At 44.5% G+C, this 18,290-nt stretch overlaps 1 protein-coding gene across 1 annotated transcript in view; it reads right to left on the bottom strand.

The window, feature by feature from the left end:
• Positions 1 to 1,148: 1,148 nt before the first annotated feature.
• EIF2AK3 (eukaryotic translation initiation factor 2 alpha kinase 3) overlaps positions 1,149 to 18,290 on the bottom strand; it is a 69,226-nt gene continuing 52,084 nt past the window's right edge. The window contains exons 11-17 of the mRNA XM_058667642.1: positions 16,615 to 16,737; positions 15,574 to 15,723; positions 11,870 to 12,662; positions 9,526 to 9,693; positions 4,210 to 4,311; positions 2,755 to 2,817; positions 1,149 to 1,673 (exon numbers count right to left, since the gene is read on the bottom strand). Of these exons, the coding sequence (XP_058523625.1) occupies positions 1,473 to 1,673; positions 2,755 to 2,817; positions 4,210 to 4,311; positions 9,526 to 9,693; positions 11,870 to 12,662; positions 15,574 to 15,723; positions 16,615 to 16,737 (1,600 nt within the window). The 3' untranslated portion in view covers positions 1,149 to 1,472. The remainder of the gene's footprint in view (positions 1,674 to 2,754; positions 2,818 to 4,209; positions 4,312 to 9,525; positions 9,694 to 11,869; positions 12,663 to 15,573; positions 15,724 to 16,614; positions 16,738 to 18,290) is intronic.

Here is an 18,290-nt window from a genome sequence, read left to right as displayed (position 1 = left end):
CCCAGGGCCCCGCACACGGCAGGCACTGAGTGTCTCTCAACTTTGAATCCTGTGAATTCTGAAAGGGATCTACCACATCTTTGGGAAATGATGAAAAAGATATTCATGTGGAATTACTGAGGAACACATGTTCGTGAGTATAGGGTCATGACCCTTCTCAGCCTATGACCCCATTTTTTTAAAAGATTTATTTATTTTTATTACAAAGTCAGATATACAGAGAAGAGGAGAGACAGAGAGGAAGATCTTCCATCCGATGATTCACTCCCCAAGTGACTGCATTGGCCGGTGCTGCACCAATCCAAAGTCAGGAGCTAGAAGCCTCTTCCAGGTCTCCCACGCGGGTGCAGGGTCCCAAGACTTTTGGCCGTCCTCAACTGCTTTCCCAGGCCACAAGCAGGGAGCTGGATTAGAACTGGCACCCATATGGGATCCCGGCGCTTGCAAGGTGAGGACTTGAGCCGCTAGGCCACGCTGCCAGGCCCTATGACCCCTTTTGTAATCTCATTCCATTTCAAGTCTCACTTACTAAGTAAGAGTTGATCCCAAATAATTTAAAAAAGTTTTATTAAATCATTTAGACTTGAAAGAAGTCACAATAGTTAACACACGAAAGTGTGTTCTGTACACCACCAACCCAAATGGATTGATTTCAAAATTTTTTATAAATAAAAAATAAACATATTTACAGAGGGGAAAATTTTAGCAAGTAAGATGATTAAACTGTTACTTATGAATCAGTCTGGGGGAGGCACCAACCTACAGGATTACATTAAAGACATTTACGACTTCATTAGGTTGAAGAGGCCATAACTGAAGATGCTAGTTGTAATCTAGGAGCCATTTCTTACTACAGTTTTTTTTTTCCCCCCAAACCAGAACTTCTAAACTTTTTACGTTAAAAAAAAAAGTTTCCTTTCCCCTTCATTGGAAGTAAAAAGTACAAAAAGCTCTTAAACTTTCCCTAGAACCATCTAAGGAACAAAGCTATTTAGCGCTACAAATATCACTATAAAACTACAGCCAGAAACCGGTCTGCAATTTGTGCTGCTTGCTTACCAAAATAGCAGTGACTCCCACTGTACCCAACCAGGGACGAACCACGCGGTCGGTCGGATTCTGGCGAACTCAGCTTTAAAATCAGCCTTGCTTCTAGAACCATTCGGTTATTCCATGGTGGGGAGGGGGAGACTTCCCTTCCTCTGCACTATAAAAATATCTCCATTTAAAAGCTCTGCAGGACACAGGGACAGTATCTCCCTCCCCAGGCAGAACGGGAGCGATCGGAAGCTTGGCCAATCGCAGGGACACGGACAGACCCCTGGTCATTTAGACAGCTTTCCTCTTCAGTCCAGCCAAAATCAAGAGCTGGCTCAGACTGCGTCATGCTCCCAAGTCCAGCTGAACTCTGACTTCCAGGAAATAGTCCAGTCTTATTCCAGGCTTGCCACGCCCCATCACCAAGTGCTGGGCTAGGTGCCTGGCAGAGGGCTTTGCGAGCTGCTGGGCTGTCTTGAGTGTTTTGTTCCCGAGGAGCTCGCGGAGCGTGACCTCTGTCGGAGCACGGTTTTCCCTGGCAACTCCAGCTCCTCAAACACGGCGTTTTCGATGATGTTTGCGGCTTCGGGCCGGTCAGTGGGGGACGGGGACAGCATGCCTTGGACCATCACGTACTGCAACATAAAGACAAGGTTTGGTGATCAAAGGGCCAGGCGGAGATCGGTGTCAGCAAACTCTTTCTGTAAAGATTTCAAGTTTGCAAGTGTGCAGTTGCTGAAGAATGCGATCACTCAACTCCACTGCTACCGCGCAAAAGCGGCTGCAGCCCAGATGTGTGCTAAAGGGCACAGCGCTGTTCCCACAGGTCCTGATTGCTAAAACAGGCAGCAGGGCTCCAGCTTGTCAACCTATGCTCTGCATAAACATGTGCCATTTTCTGGCAACTGGGGTCTTTTTAATATAAAAAATGGTTTCAGAGTACATCTTTGAAATGCAGACATTATCTGATTCTGAAAACAAACACACCTTATAAATGAATATGAATGTACAATTATCTCAATAAAAATTTCAATTAACAAAAAGTTACAAATCTGCATCCGACGCTTCCTCTTGACTTTTTTTTTAATCCCTTTTAAAGTAACACCTACTCCTCTGGGCCACATATAGACAACACTTTTTATGAAAACATTTCAATCCAGGTTAGCAATCCTTGGTTATAATTAATACACTGATGGAAAAATTTGCCTTTTCCCATTTGGCAGTTAACACACACTGCTTAATTTGCTTCAGCTTCATGATTTAAGAAAAGTCAGCATTTATCAAGGTATGGGTTGCAAATTGCTGTGTTGATTGACCGCACATAGTAAACACAAATGATAAAAGCAAAGATGGCCTCAGCTGTCCCGTCCACAATGTTCCCTTGTGGTGATGGCTTAATTTCCTTCCCACTCCTCTAGAATCATTTACCCTGTGATAAAACTCCAATACAGATAATCAGTGGAAATTAGAAAGTGGAATAAGCCTCTTTCCCTACCCCTCCCTTTTTTTTGCAGAGATTAACGGTATGGCTTGGTGCTCTGAGAGTCACACCTTTTCAAGGTGAAGGTTACAAGGACACACAGAGCAGGGCGCACAGGTCACCACGCCCAGGGAGCCAGGCCCTAGGCCAGTCTTTGGTTTAACAAACTGTGTGCTGGGCCGGCAGGTGTGGCGGGTCCCTTTCTTCTTGCATATGACCCCAAGAATGATACCTACCTCTTGAGGATACTTCTGAGTAAACAGTGATGGAAATTTGAGATTTCTCACATCAGTTAAGGTCTAAAAAGAAAGAAGAGTATTACTTATTTTAAGCTTGTTTTTGGCATATGGATCTATTTATGATTTTTAAAAAAGCTTTATTTATTTGAAAGGCAGAGTGACAGAGAGGGAATGACAGAGATTCCTCTATTGTTAGTTCACTCCTCAGATGTCAGCAACTGCCAAAGTACACAGGCCACCTTCCGCTGCCTCCCCGGGAGCATGAGCAGGAAGCGGGACTGGAAGCAGGGGCAGCTGGGACTTGAACCAGCGCTGTTGTGAACACTGGCTCACCCGGACGTACCACAACGCTGACCTCATACCTACAGACATTTTGTGCTGTCTGATTTCTGATCCTTTACTTCGGCTGGGCCTGTTTTGTTTTTGTATCTAGAAATCTTTAGGTCCTGCTGTTCTGAAGTTTAGATACTTTTCTTTTTTCCCTGTGTATCGTATAGACTACGTGGTAGTTTTCAGTTGTTAAGTCCCTTGATTCTGCAAGAACTCTCCATTTTTTTTCTTATCATGACTAGATGTCAGTAAACAACATTTAAAAAACTGATTAAGAAATAGTGACCAGAGTACAAACTCTGGCAACAGTAAGGCAAGCACCAGGACAACAACTACAAGAGCTGAGAGTGACCACTTAGGAAGGGTGAAGACTGACAGGACCCGGGCCACCACCACTCCCCTTCCCTTCCCTCCCCTCCGCACCCTGAGCTGCCTCCTGGCACTTCCTGCAGGTTTGTGAGTAAGATATTGTTGAATTGTGAAGAGTTCAGGCCAAAGCAATATACAAATATCCAACTGAACAATTTTTTAATGATTGAGATTTACTTATTCATTTGTAAAAGATCTACTTGCGTTGGGGGATGGGCGAGGTGAGTTCTGTTTATTGGTCCACTGCCCAAATGGCTCTAGTGGCTGGGGGCTAATTCAGACTGAAGCTAGAAGCCCAGCCCTGGGGCATTCATCCGCTGCTTCTTTCACTTCTAGTTTGTTCACTGGCATTAACACTGACAAGAGCTTCTTTCTAGAGACACTTTCTTTTGCACATTTGGTTTTATTGTCCAGTCTTTTTTTTTTTTTTAGATTTATTGTATTATTTTTATTGAAAAGTCAGATATACAGAGATAGGAAAATATTCCATCTGTTGATTCACTCCCCAAGCGACTGCAATGGCTGGAGCTGAGCTGATCCAAAGCCAGGAGCCAGGAATGAGCCTCTTCCGGTCTCCCAGGCGGGTGCAGGGTCCCAAGGCTTTGGGCCATCCTCGACTGCTCTCCCAGACCACAAGCAGGGTGGGAAGCTGGGCAGCTGGGATTAGAACCAGCACCCATATGGGATCCCAGTGCGTTCAAGGTGAGGACTTTAGCTGCTAGGCTACTGCTTTGAGCGGGGGAGGGTACTTACCCTGACTCTCTCCATCTGAGTGCCGAAAGGGTACAGCAGCTCAAACAGAATCAGGCCCAAGGAAAAGATGTCCACTTTATGAGAGTAGTTGTTGCCATGATTCTGAAATCCCCAAAGAAGAAAACACAGTCTTTAAAAATTTAACACAGTGATAATAGGACTTGATAGGATAATCACAGAAACCCAAAGTTTCCTGTGTCGTTTCTTTTTCAAGGGGTGGGTGAAAGTGTCAGCAAAGAGTTAACCTCCGGGGCCTCAACCTCTCAGGGTTGCCCCTACCTGCTCTGCTACCTGCTCCCCTGGAGTAATTAAACTACTCAGCATCACAGAAAGCCCGGTCCAGTTTCCAGATATGCATCAGTCAAATAGGCCCCAAAAGCCAGGAGCCTGGGAGCCAGAAGGGCCACTCCGCTGCCCCCCAGGTGAGGGCTTTCAAAGGGATCCCTATCTGAGCAAATCTCTCATTTCTAATCATCTTTGTCCTCACCCATTTTTATGAGAAAATCTCCATTATTCCAAACCATTAATCAACTGTGGTTAGCCTTCATTATGGCCCTTAATTACGGACTATTTTGCATTCTTGGTTGTATTTTCATGTGTATATTCTTATTCTTCACCGAGGACTAGATTATAAAGGCCCAGAGGGAAGGGAACTGCTTCTTTTGTATTCCCATCCCCCTCCCGGCACTGGGCTAAACTCAGAGAAGGCACTCAATAAATACTTATTTGTGAAAATGAACAAATGAATTACAACCAAACTACCCCATTAAACAAAGCCTTATTCAAATGACAAGCAGCCTCCTGGTTACTTAGAGGAGCCCTTTGATTTGGGAAAATTTCCTTAGGACTGTAACTTAGCATCTGGCAAAGGGCCACAGAAGGCGACTGTCACTTTGGAAGTGCTAAAAAAAAAAAAAAAAAAAAAAAAAAAAAGAAAAGAAAAGGAGCAGGGGAGCGGGAGGGAGAGAGGACTTGGGGTGGGGTGGGAAGTGAGCCCCCTCCCCTCCCCTCCTGGAAGCAGTACTTGGGATCACCACAGCGCGCCCCTACAGTCCCTGGGCACAGTGCTTCCCCAGAAGGATGGGTGGAAAGTGGCACCTGTGCGACCTTCCTCCCCGCAAAATGACTGTTGTGGCTTAACCCTCTCTCCTCCCCGCAAAGTGACTGTTGTGGCTTAACCCTCTCTCACCTCTCATCTTGGGGGTTTGGGAAGTATTCAAAGAAAATGAGTTCAAAAGCCGCGCCTACAGAGTTAGGAGTGAGGATACCCTCACACATTGTTTACAGAACACAAACAGACACAAATTCCTGAAAGTGACTTGGCCATCATGAACATTCCCTCCCATTCCAGGATTCCATCTAGCCCCGGATGTTAGTGTGGACAGATTGGGGAATGACGGTTGTTACATATCCGATGCTCCTTAAAGCAAATTTTTCCCTAAGAATATAAAATGCCCCCCTAAAAATGCTCAACAAATACTTGAACTGTGCAAATTATCATAGTCTAAATATTTCCTAAGAATATTTAAGCTATGGGAAATGTTTATATTCTAATATCACATCCCAAATTTTATGCAGTAGAATCCCAATTTTCTTTTCCAAAAAAAGGTATAGATGTATTAGATTATATGTACATACAGATATAAAAGAAAATAGCTAATCACTATTAATGTTTTAGAGATTTTTAATAAGTGATTTTTGCTTTTTCTGGGTTCCTATAATTTCCACATTTCCTGCATAGAGGACAACTAACTATATAATAAAAAGAAAGCATTATTAAACACATATTTTAATATTATTAGTGCATTTTTTAAAAAGACATGTCACCACATGAACACATAAGTTCAATAAAGCATCTGAAAATAAGAAGTAAAGTAACAATCCAGGGAGGCAGAATATCCCTTAGAGTTCAAAGTGACCATTCAGGAACATGCCAAACCACAACTTGAACTGTATTCCTTAGCAATTACAACCAAGAACAAAGTAACTGGGCCCTGCTGTTTTATTCTGAACATAAAAATGAAAGAGCTTTGATAATAAATACTTTAAAATGATATCTTGTACAGCTTCTTAAGCCTGGCTAAGACAATCCATACAGCTGAAAGAGTTTGAGAGACCTTTTAAAGGGACATTCAGCAAAGTGACACTTCCTTTAATTAGAGGTTATTAATTCACATCTCATTTTTAGCTACCATATTTTAACTTCCGTGTATCACTGTGCTAACATATCCACAGGTGTCCTGACTTTTCAGCACCTTCAGCAACATCAAAGAAACACTCAGTTGTCATCTCTTACTGCCTCCAGCAAAGACACACAGGCTCCCAGTAGCCGCAGCCAGCCAGCACAGCGGTGGGATCCCATTACCAAACCCCAGGAACCAAACCTCTAGGAACACCTGCCACATTTTAGAGGTAAGAGTCAAAAAAAAAAAAAAAAGAGAAAAACAGATCACCCGTTTTCCATAGTTGATATTTCAGAGGAATAAAGAAAAATGTGAGCATTAGACTTGCTCGAAAAGGAACCCAGCTGTACTAGGACAGAGGTCATCTATTTGAAAACAGCCGTAGGGGACACTTGACTGAATCCCTTATTTTCAAAACACTTAAAATACAGAAGCAGTATTGCTAGCCTCTTAAAATTATAATGAGTCTCCCAAAATACTAAAACGTTTTTCATATCACTTCTGATAAACGTTCAGTGTGGGGAAAAAAACAGAAAATATAACAAAGTCCAGAATAGTTTCCTCTCCTGCAATCCTGTGTGCTCTTCCCTTCTCCCTTGGGCCCTACAGGATGGCCCCACAAAGAAGGGTGGCTACAAGCGCCCGAGCTGCCACCCACCAAGAGGCCACCTGAGACTTAACCAACATCAGCATCCACGAGTGGCTGCAAAAAACCGGCTTCAAGAAGTTTGCCAGGAAAGAGGTGGAGGCTCCAGGTGTGTGCACTGAAACCAGACTCAACAAAGCTGTGGGGACCAAAGGAACAAGAAGTGTCCCATACAAATCAGACAGTTTGGAAAATGTATCCCTATGTGCCTGCCACTTTCAAAAATCTATAGCCAGTGTGTTTATAGAAACAACTTGTTAAAGTTGGGAAACTGCAAAATACAAGGGAAAAAAAGGCCAAAAGGTTACATTGAAACTCATTCCCAGTTCCACTGTTCAGAAGCAATGATGTGGATACTGTATGGCTCTGTGGTCTTTCTCCATCCTCCCCCGGAGAAAGGCACATTTGTAAGTATTTTTGAGATTTCATATAGTTTTAGTTTTGCCTTTCACACCAGGTCCTGACCACATCACTGGATTGGTGAGATTCAGTTACCGGGGCCGGGAGAGCTCTGTTTCTGTGGAAGTCTGGATACTTCTGGTTGCAAGCAGCCGACATGTAAATCACACCTCTCTGTGTTCTATCTGATTTCTGAGCTTGTTTGTGGTTTTCTCCCTCGCACACAAATCTGCTGGCAGGCACCAGCCTCATGGCTGCCGTTCAGATGGACCCTGCCCCCTTGTCTTAGGGAGCTGGCTTCTCTTTTGTGATTCCCCTCCCTGCCTCCTGAGCACAAACTACTCACCTGTGCAGTTCCAGAAAGAAGGCCTCAAGGGCCCAGCATGGTGGCCTAGTGGCTAAAAGCCTTGAATACGCCTGGATCCCATATGGGCGCCGGTTCTAATCCTGACAGCCCCACTTCCCATCCAGCTCCCTGCTTGTGCCCTGGGAAAGCAGTGGAGGATGGCCCAAAGCCTTGGGACCCTGCACCCGTGTGGGAGACCCAGAGGAGGCTCCTGGCTCCTGGCTTTGGATTGGCTCAGCTCTGGCCATTGTGGCCACTTGGGTAGTGAATCAATGGGCAGAATATCTTGCTCACTGTCTCTCCTCCTCTCTGTATATCTAACTCTCAAATAAATAAATAAATAAATAAATAAATAAATCTTTTAAAAAAAGTTTCCAGTTGACCCATACACAGTGGTACCAAATCATGCGCAGGTAAAAAGATCCATTCAGAGTGTAAAATGACCCAAAAGATGGTAACGTAACAGAGTACACAATATTAACCAACATGGTCTTAGATTCCACGTGTTGAGGGACTATTCAGGAAGAATTTCAACAATTCTCTGAACGGAGACACTTCTCTCTTTTTCAACTAGGTATCTGTGCTAGGGCCAGATTTTGTGTAGGCATGTAATATGCCAAGACGGACTGACGCAGAAGCAGATGCGAGGGAGGACTGGGGACTTACAGTGCCCTCCTTCCAGCACCAGTTCAACTCTCCCCCTTCTCTCTCTCCCCTCTCCCCAACACTCTGCTTTTCAAACAAATAAATAAATCTTTAAAAAAAGAGACACGAGAGGCTGGCTTTTTGGTAAGTCCTATATTAGTAAGATTTGTAAGAATGTAATCAATATTGCTCACTAGTTTTGCTTTGGAAAATATTTTTTTTCATAAAAATATCTCCCTATATGACAGGCTTAATATCATTTTAATTAATAATATTCAATTAAAAATTTTAAAGCTCACGTTTGAATTTCTAATATGGAAAGTGACAGATAAAAATCCTCTGAATCAAACTTTTGGTTCCACAATCATTTTTATCAGTATAAACAGATACTGTGACCAAAAGGTTTGAAATCTACCTATCCAGGCATCACTGTGCTTGTGACATCACTGGCCTGGTGACATGCAGGACGGCTCCCCTGAAGCTCCTGGCACCCACCACTCCTCCTGTCCCTGCTTTGGGTAGCACTGTCTTTCAAGAACAGGCATCCCACAATACAACGTATTCCGGCGTATGCACTTCTATTTCTTGTTTATGAATGATCACAGAGGCACACTCAGGGCAGTAACTCTGGCCGCAGCTGGCTGTGACACAGCAATACCTACTGCAGGACATACAAGGCAAAGTGGACATACATTTGGGAGGGTGGCACTCCAGGGCTCCTTTTTTTTTATAGTAAGAGTCATCTTTTTATTTTTATTTTTTTAAGATTTATTTTATTTTTATTACAAAGTCAGATATACTGAGAGGAGGAGAGACAGAGAGGAAGTAGAGCTGCCGAGACTAGAACCAGCAGCCATATGGGATCAAGGCGAGGGCCTTAGCCACTAGACCACGCTGCCTATCCAGGGCTCCTTTTAAGTTTCTGGTAGCTATCTGGTTCAGAAGTGAGTTTCATGTGTTGTGAACAAATTTCTTAATTGATCCCCAATTCAGTTACAGTGATGTTGCCTGTGTTAACACCACTGCCAGGTTCCATAGTTTTCAGACTTTTTTTCTCTAGCATGTTGTCAAGCTATCTCAAAGTACAGAAAGCTCACCTGCTCTGGGCTCATATAGAGTTTGGTCCCTACTTGTCCTGTGTGTGTGGCATACGCTGGCATCGGAGTCAAAACCGCCTGCTCTTCCTCGTCCTGGTCCATTGCAGTCACTAATCCAAAGTCTCCAACCTTAACCACGTCGTCCATTGCAAAGAATATGTTGGAGGGCTGGAAGAAATAAGGCAGAAGTACAGTGAGTGTGCATGGAGGAGACAAAGAGAACACAGTGATTTAATGACTACAGGAAAGAATGATAAAAAATTAGATATTCTTAAGCCTATTTCTCTTCAATGTGGGTTAACATAAAAATAAAAACAATTTTTGTAGGCCAAATGCAGTAACAGGCAAGGGTAGCAAAGAGAGCGAGCACTTTACTGAACATTTATTTAAACCTACAGAGACACACTTTTCCTGGGATCCAGGGGACTCAATTCTCAATCTTCTTTTTTTATTTATTCTCCCTGACCAAGCTTCCCTATATTTAAGTCTTAAGTCATAACAGCTATGAATGCCCAAATCCTTGGAACCCTGCACCTGTGTGTGAGACCTGGAAGAAGCTCCTGGCTTCAGAACAGCTCAGCTCTGGCTATTGCAGTCATTTGGGGAGTGAAACAGCGTATGGAAAATCTTTCGATCTCTCCTTGTCTCTGCAAATATGCCTAATAAAAGTAAATAACTCTTTAAAAAAGACAAGGAAGGGCCCGGCGGCATGGCCTAGCAGCTAAAGTTCTCGCCTTGAAAGCCCCGGGATCCCATATGGGCGCCGGTTCTAATCCTGGCAGCTCCACTCCCCAACCAGCTCCCTGCTTGTGGCCTGGGAAAGCAGTTGAGGACGGCTCAATGCACTGGGACCCTGCACCCGCGTGGGAGACCTGGAAGAGGTTCCAGGTTCCCGGCTTCGGATCGGCGCGTACCGACCCATTGCGGCTCACTTGGGGAGTGAAACATCGGATGGAAGATCTTCCTCTCTGTCTCTCCTCCTCTCTGTATATCTGACTTTGTAATAAAATAAATAAATCTTTTAAAAAAAAAAAGACAAGGAAAACAGGAAAACAACTTTCTTCTTGGAGTTTTCCTGGTGCACAAACATGCAAAAAAAAAAAACAAAAAAAAAACCACACCTCTGTAGACAATAACTGTAATCAGTGAATAATCACCAATATCTTACAGGATAAAATCGGCAGGAGCCTATTCACGATTAGGGGAAATGTAACTACACTATTTTAAGTTAACATTTCAGGGGGCAGTGAGAGTCAAGTTCAAGACTGTGTATGTACATCAGCTATTTGTTTGCCAGCAAATGATAAGCATTTACCATATTCCAGCCAGAAAAGCGTCTTCCCTCAAGGTAGGTGTACGTGGTTAATTCTAGGCTGTCTTCCGGGCCAGCTACAATAGCAGTTCTCACCAGTCAGTTTGGGCTTTGTCACGGTGGTTATGTTCGACTAGATAACAACTGTTTATAATTCTCCTTCCTCTTGTCTGGCAGTAGGAGCAAAACTGCAAAAACCTACCGCTGATATTAGAAGCAAATAACTTTGGTCCAAACAGCTACTTTGGTGTCCCAAACAAAACTCTGTGATTATGTAAAATGACACTGAAGATATTTAAAGTGGATCTGAATCGATCAAGAATTCAAGCTACTTTCATCAGAAAAATATTCACTATATATCTGCTGGTGCCTGTGTCAGTATAGAAAATGTGCAGAAATTAGTTAGATAAAAGCTCCATAAGCTTATTTTCAGAAATGCATCCTAAGGAAACACTGTATGTATTAGTAAGCATTGTACAATTTTGCATGTTGTACTGCTGAAATATGCATATTGTACGTGTCAAAATCAGAACCCCTGGTTGAGAATTACACACAGCTGGTGATGCACTTGCTACTTTTCCCTACCCAGCTTCTCCTCCCTCCCCCAAAGTCAAATCCTTCAGAAACAGGGGCAACGAGACTGGAGATTCGTCCCAGTTCAGAGCTGACTAAGGGAAGAGCTCTTCTTTCCCTCCACTTGGGTCTCCTTTCCCCTGGGTCCCTTCAGGCCCTCGGGCCTCCTTGTGTCTGGGTGACTCGAAGTCATGGCAGAGTCAGGGTGGACTTTACGGAAAGACTCCTTTTCCTACATCAGGACTACTGGGGATCTCTTGCACTGTAAAACACATGTAAGCACCTGCCGGAGGCAAACTTAAGACTTCCCCGACTTTCTCAAGTGTAATGACTTCTCATATCCACGGGGGTCCCTGGAGGCTACCTTCTCAGACCCCTGCGTTCCCAAGCTGTCAGTTAAGTTAGACGGCCGCGCAGGCGCAAAACTGAACCCTGCACGAGACCTGCCGCAGTACAGACCTTGAGGTCCCTGTGCATGAGTCCTTTACTGTGCAGGAAGTCCACGGCCTCAGTGATCTGCAGGAAGATGTGCAGACACGTGCTCCGCTCCCTCTCCTCCAGGGTGCAGCGCCTGCTCATCCAGTCTTTGAGGTTTTCCTTCCGGCACAGCTGCATCTGGATGTACAGGTACACCTTGGGGGAACTGGGCTGGAGTTTCTCAGTAGTGTTCTTTGTGAGATCTAGACTTAACGTGGTGGGCCTGGAAGGGGAAACGGACAGGGTAGGTTCCGAAGCAGAGCTGCTGCTGCTGCTGCTGCTGTAGTACCGGAGGAAGCTCAGTTTGTTAGCACAGTGGCTGCCGAGCCGCAGCCGCCGGGCTCCGGGCTCCTCTTTGCTGGATGCGTTGTCGCAGCCAGAATCCTCAAACACTATAGACGAGGAGGTCCTCTCCCTGAACCTGCTGTAGGGAGAGGCTTTCGAGGGACAGAGTTCAAAGGGGTGGCCCTCATCGTTGCCATCCATAGTCCCATCTTCCACATCGCAGTCTGTAAGGCAACTGTCCAGGAGGTTGGAGGCCACGCCCCCAGACTCGCTGATGTCTCCCTGCTCCGTTCCGGAGAATTCCAGCGGGGAAAACTGGCTCTCCGACGAACTCGTCTGGCCGCAGGAGATCCCGACGGAGAAGGACCTGCTTCTTTGCAGGGAAGGAGCTATGATTTCAATGTGTTCTTTTGTAGAGAAAGGACCCACTCTGCGGATTTTAACTGAGGGGGCATCCATCGGGCTGGGGGAGCTGAGTGGCCAGTCTGTGCTAAAATTGGAAGAAAACAAAGGACTAAGAGTAAATATGTATGCTTCCCCCACATTTGTTTTTAAAGATTTACTTATTTACTTGAAAATAAGAGAGAGGGAGAAATAGATCTTCCTTCTACTGGTTCACCCCCCCCCCCCCCAATGGCTACAGTGGCTGGACCTGTGCTAGGCTGAAGCCAGGAGCTAGGAAATACTCCTGGATCTCCCACACAGGTGTAGGGGCCCAAGCACTTGGGTCCTCTTCTGCTGCTTTCCCAGGCCATTAGCAAAGAGCTGGATGGGAAGCGGGTAGCTGAGATTCAAACTGGCATCTGTATGGGATTTTGGCACTGCAGACTGTGGCTTAAGGTACTATACCACAGGGCTGGCCCCTGCTTACATAGTCTGAATTGTACCTCCCCCCCCTTTTTTTTTGACTTTTTTTTTTATTAATTATTATGCATTATGTGACAGTTTCATAGGCTCTGGGAATCCCCCCACCCCTCCCCACGCCCCTCCCTCCTGGTGGATTCCTCCACCTTGGTGCAGTATTACAGTTCAAATTCAATCAAGATTCTTTCCTTGCAAACATATACCAAACATAGAGTCCAGCTACTTATTGTCCAGATGGGTTGAACAGTTTCTTGGGGAGACCATTTCTGGTCCAAAGTTAGAGCTGGTAGAATATCATCCCAGTCAATTAAGAGTCCCAATATAACATTAACAGCAATTTGTAACATTATGGAATTGACATGGTTTTGAGTAACCAGTATGTTAAAAAAAAACAAAAAACAAGTTCTTAACCACAACCTATGATTTGCTCATTGACATTTCAATTTTAGTTTGTATACAGGACTGGCTGCTATATACCTTAAAATGGCTATAAGGTACCATTCAGCTGTCTCGTGTCTATTTCATTTTAGTATTTAGCCATTTGTTGTGTTGAAGTATAATTTTACTGATCTTGGCAGATTTTAGGATAATCTAGACTGGCTTGTAACTCTAACAAGACATTTGTCAACAATTAAGGTGCAGAACATGTTTTTTGGGGGGGGGTGTGCAGGAAAGTCCCCAACACCATGGTGAAGAGTGACTAATCTTCGTGTCCCACCCAGCGAGGCATGAGCAGATCCATGCCAGCTCTTTCCTGTCAGATTCCAAGCTCTACTTTTTGTTGTTTGTCTATTTATTTTAGGTTTTTTTAGTTTGTATGATTGTTTGTTTGCTATGAGGGGTTTTCGGAGCGATCCTGATGGTCATTGCAAGGGAGGGTGGGGGTCCAGAGGTGGAGCCAGGCTCGGACCAGAGAAAGCTCTCCTCCCTGGTCCCGAAGGACGTTTATTGTTCTTCTGTTTCTGCGCCCCCCCCCCTTTTTTAAACACAATTTCAACTAAAGTAAGGCAAGTTGCCAAATGACACACAAGAAACAAACTGAATAAAAATAAATCAAAGAACATCACATTCTATTCTTTCCTTCTAAAAAAATCTCACAGCTAGGGAAACCAGTAGAGGATGGCTTAGGTCCTCGGGACTCTGTATCCACATGGGAAACCCAGAGGAGGCTCTTGGCTCCCAGCTTCAGATCAACTCAGCTCTAGCTAGTAAGGCTACTAAGGCTACTTGGAGAGTGAACTAGCGGATGTAAGACCTTCTCTATCTACCTCTCCTTCTCTCTGTAAATCTGCCTTTTCAATAAAAATAAATAAATCTTATAAAAATACATGTGATGGCATGCTAGTCCTAGTCCCGGCTTCTCTGCTCTGATCCAGCTCCTTGCTAATGGGGAAGCAGCACAGGCTGGCCCAGGTATTGGTCCTGCTGCCCAGACTGAGGATAGAGTTCCTGCCCGATAGAGTTCCTGGCTCCTAGCTTCAATTTGGTCCAGACCTGGCTGTTGCAGTCATTTAGGCAGTAAATTAGTAGGTGGAAGGTTTCTCTCTCTCTCTCTCTCTCTCTCTCTCTCTCTCTCTCTCTCTATATATATATATATATATATATATATATATATATTGTTGTTGTTGTTTTGCCTTTCAATTTTTTTTAAACATGAAAGCTTAATTTCCTATGTTAAACAGTTATATGGGACTTTCATGCCAGACAAGCCAAGGTCTTTTGGGCAAAAAATGCAGGGTACTGAGAGAAAACAGGACAGGGTTCCTTGATGGACTCTGCTCAAATGAGGGCAGAGGTCCACAGCAAGGGGCCACATTCCTTGGTCCCGCCATGGCTTACTGTGACAGGCACCTCACGTGGGTCTCACGCTGTGCTAGGCACCTGCAGGCAGGGTTTGCCCCAGTTGCTCAGCAGTCTGTATGCTCCTTTGGGGAACTGTCAAGGGCCTTCCTTCCTACAGCACACAGTAGTCAGTATGGAAAGTATCTGTAGGCTACCAAAGTTTGACAGAATCACGGAGACAGGAGGAGAGACAGAGTTCACTGTCCAAATGGCTGCAATGGTTGGGGCTGGACCAGGCTGAAGCTAAGAGCCAGGAGCTTCATCTAGGTCTCCCACACGGCTGCAGGGGCTCCACCACTCAGGCTGCCTTCTCCTGCTTTCCTAGGCTATTAGCCAGGAGCTGGTTGGAAAACACAGTAGCAGAGACACGGATCTCCAATGTGCATTCAGAAGCCCAACCATTTGGGCTGTCCTCTGCTGCCTTCCCAGGTGCATTAGCAGGGAGCTGGATGGGAAGTGGAGCAGCTGGGACTTGAACGGTGCCCATATGGGCTGCCCAAATCACAGGCGGCAACTTTACCCATATACTACAACACCAGCCCATGGTTTTTCTTCCTCTTCTCCTTTTTTTTTTTTAAAATATCTATTTTGCTACTTGTAAAGTTAGAGAAATGACATTGTGTCACACGGCAAACATGCTAACCTAAAATGAAAAGCCACTACTTTTTAAATCTATGTCTAACAAGTAAAGTCACCTTTCATCTTTGAGCCAGATTTCATCCATCTTTTCTTGCCACTTCTCCGGTGGGGCTTCAAGCCAGGCATTGAAATACCTGACTATGCCCGGGTGTTCGAGCTTGGCTAAGGCCTTCACTTCTCGCATTACCTTTTCCCGAGCCAGTTCCCTGGAATGGAGAAAATGAGATGGTGAAGTTGTTCATATCTGAAGAAACATTCAGATCCCACAGTGAAAATAAAAGAACAACAGAGAATTAATTCCCTTAAATCTAAAGTAGCAAGGCATGAGCTATCTTAGGGTGCAACTCCAAAAAGCCACACAGGACTCTTGTAGTAGACAGTCTTTTAATCATTTTTTTTTCCTTCTGGAAACGGGTGCCACAAGCCTGTATCTATCACCTTATGCAAACAAACCTCTCCTATGTTACTGAAAGTGAATCAAGAGCTGATGATAAAATAAGACTATTGCCTAATATTTATTAGCTGATTTGTGATTTACAAAAAGAGAGCTAAGCAACCCAGAGCAGGAAGACAGACGAAGTCTGCCCCCACAGGGGACAAGCTCAAGAAGCCTCACCACTCGGTGTCATTTCACTGGAAAAGCAGCTGGACTTCAACTTGGGCTCTGATAGCTTCTCTGATAGATCCAACCCCCCATTTCTAAAGGTGCCACCATCACCACCAACAGCGGAAATAAGTACAAATGGTCTTGTCTTCTCTTCCCAGGAGGATACTTCTCCCTCTGTGCCTTGTCATCAATGTCCCCCACTGCAAGTGTGTTGTGACCAGGAGGGTTAAGCCACCAGCCTGTAACACTGGCATCCTATATGGGGAAGTCCTGAATTATTAAGGATCAAACATAAGAACTTTTTTTTTTTTTTAGTGGATGCAATGCAGTCTTTGAGATACAGATCCCGAGTTTGGACAGCTGAGAACCTCAGGTTCAGAAGGTCAAACATTGTTCTCTACGGGTGAAGGGCAGGTGTACTGAGGGCATTTGACAGAGAGGTAGGATGGTGCAGGGTGAATGCCAAGTCCACTCACAAGCGTCCCGTTACCTGTTGGGGAGCCGGATCCTTTTGATGGCATAATTGCAATCATCTACTTTGTTTCTGGCTTCAAAGACAACCCCGAAGCCCCCACGGCCCAGGCACTGGATTGGTTCAAAGTCTGTTAGGTATCTTAAAGGGGAAAAAAAATTTAAAAAGCAAAATTTTAAAAAGTTTGCAACTGTTTCATATTTGGGAACCAGGTAAAAACTGATTCAATTTTCTGAAACATACAAGCGCGTAAACTCAGTAAACGGAGAACTTCGGTTAATAAAGAGTATAGCTTGAGTTTTACTACAGTGATAGCATTCTTTTGCTTGGATAAAAGAAGCAAACACACTCCTGTAAACTTCCTAGGGCAAAAAAATTAAAAGCAAAACAATTCTGTTTAACTGGACATGGCTTGTTTTTACAGCAACGGTACTACTGATTTGTCCTATCCAAAATGTCCATAACTTACTAAAATATTGAAGTCTCTAACCTTGTACTTCCTTTGGCATTTTGTACTCAACAGAAAATGCATTTCAGTATCATGTCATTGCTGTGTAAGTTTTATGGAAACAAACAAAAATCAATCCTATTATGTTTAAGATGTGTTAATTAGGCTGAGAGGCAGGGCTAATTCATGTGCCCATCTGCTCAGTGCCCATGGGGATTAGACAGACGCCAACACGTCCCCTGTCACTCACACTTGGACCTCCACATCCCAGCCAGCTTCTCCCTTAACGTGCGGCCTCATCTGCCCTGCATCTCCCAGGGTACCTGCGCCATGCCCTCTCGCAACTCCAGTATTTTGGTTTCTGCTATTGACTCTGTGGAGAGGGCCTTCTTCTTTGGGCTAAAGGAAATCTTATTCTCTCCTTTCTGCTCTGCTAACCACCTTTGTCAAGCTTTCCTAGACTTATGTCTTAATGTTCTCCCAGCACTCCTATCAAAACACTTGGGACTATTTTGTTTTTAAGATTTATTTATTTTTATTTTAATTTTTATTGGAAAGTCAGATATACAGAGAGGAGAAAAGACAGAGAGGAAGATCTTCCATCCCAAAATTCACTCCCCAAGTAGCTGCAACAGCCAGAGATGCATCGATCTGAAGCAAGGAGTCAGGAGCTTCCTCTGAGTTTTCCACGTGGGTGCAGACTTTGGGCCATCCTTGACTGCTTTACCAGGGTACAAGCAGGGAGTTGGATGGGAAATGGGGCTGCCAGGATTAGAACCAGCAACCATATGGGAACCTGATGCATGCAAGGCAAGGACTTTAGCTGCTAGCTAACCGCACCGGGCCTCCACTGGGACTGTTTAAACTTACTCTATTTAGCAGTTATTTGTATGCAGCTTGCTTGCACCCATCCCCACCACTACATGCGTTACCTCCATGGAGAAGGAAAGCATTTTTTTTGCCTCTCTTTGTGTTTCCAGACCCTTTGTATTAATAGGTACTTCCTGACAAGATGAAGGCCTAACAATTGTATGCTGAAAAAAACTCATAAATTGCATAAATGAATGAAAGCCTGCATGCTGGGAGATCACTCCCATCACATGGGGAGACCTGAATGAGACAGACTATGGTGTCTCTTACAAGGCTGGCTTGCACTCTTACAGACATTTAGCAGTTGTCTCAGCTGGCCGAAGCACGGAGCTAGGAGAAGCGAGATTGGCAATCCTCCACAGGCCAATTACCTTCG

This window comes from Ochotona princeps, chromosome 8, assembly GCF_030435755.1.
Source record: "Ochotona princeps isolate mOchPri1 chromosome 8, mOchPri1.hap1, whole genome shotgun sequence".
Taxonomy (NCBI): domain Eukaryota; kingdom Metazoa; phylum Chordata; class Mammalia; order Lagomorpha; family Ochotonidae; genus Ochotona; species Ochotona princeps.
Note: the sequence above shows the minus strand (reverse complement) of the source record. Positions and strands in the feature narration are given on the sequence as shown.